This window comes from Pygoscelis adeliae, unplaced genomic scaffold, assembly GCF_000699105.1.
Source record: "Pygoscelis adeliae isolate BGI_AS28 unplaced genomic scaffold, ASM69910v1 Scaffold410, whole genome shotgun sequence".
NCBI lineage: Eukaryota > Metazoa > Chordata > Aves > Sphenisciformes > Spheniscidae > Pygoscelis > Pygoscelis adeliae.
The window spans coordinates 3,028,371-3,028,962 of NW_008823913.1; the positions used below are offsets into that span (position 1 = coordinate 3,028,371).

The 592-nt window shown below is 66.7% G+C and overlaps 1 protein-coding gene across 2 annotated transcripts in view; it reads right to left on the bottom strand.

The window, feature by feature from the left end:
• CDC45 (cell division cycle 45) overlaps nt 1-187 on the bottom strand; it is a 12,659-nt gene extending 12,472 nt beyond the window's left edge. Inside the window, exon 1 of one of the 2 annotated variants that reach the window (XM_009318591.1) lies at nt 112-187. In XM_009318591.1, coding sequence (XP_009316866.1) covers nt 112-162 — 51 coding nt within the window. In that variant the 5' untranslated portion in view covers nt 163-187. The remainder of the gene's footprint in view (nt 1-111) is intronic. The other variant, XM_009318599.1, reaches the window with a different exon arrangement.
• Nucleotides 188-592: the final 405 nt, after the last annotated feature.

Here is a 592-nt window from a genome sequence, read left to right on the forward strand (position 1 = left end):
GGGAACCGCCGCAGCTCCGCGGAGGGCGGCCTGAGGGGAGACAGCTCCACCCGCCGCCGGCACACCCGGGGTGACACCACCCCCTCCCCGGCCGCGGCCCGCCGCCCGCACCTGGCTGATAATCACATCGTAAAACTCCCGGCGGCAGTCGGAGATGAACATGGCGGCAGCGCGGGAGCGGTAGAGAAGCGGCGGCAGCTGCGGGCCGCCCCCACTCAAACTGGGCGCCAAATCAGTGCCACTGCCCATTGGTCTGCTCGTCACGGTGCGCTGGCCAATGGAAAAGCGATCGTCCCTCCTTCGCAGAGCGGATTGGGCGAACTGCCCAACTCATTCCGGGTCTTCGCCAATGGGATTGGGAAAAGGGAGTCGCGGCACGTGCGGCTGGCCAATCCCAGGAGTACCCCAGCCGGAAGCACCGTGCTGGCTTTTGTTGCCGTGTCTGCCATCTTTGCCGCGGGCGAATTGCTTGCTTTGCCATTTAAGCGAGTCCGACGAAGAGGCGGGAGGGGCCGCATCGAGACTCGGTGACTGAAGAGCGGCCGAGCGGCCAGAAAAGGCTTCCACAACGGCCCCACACGCAGGGGGGGGG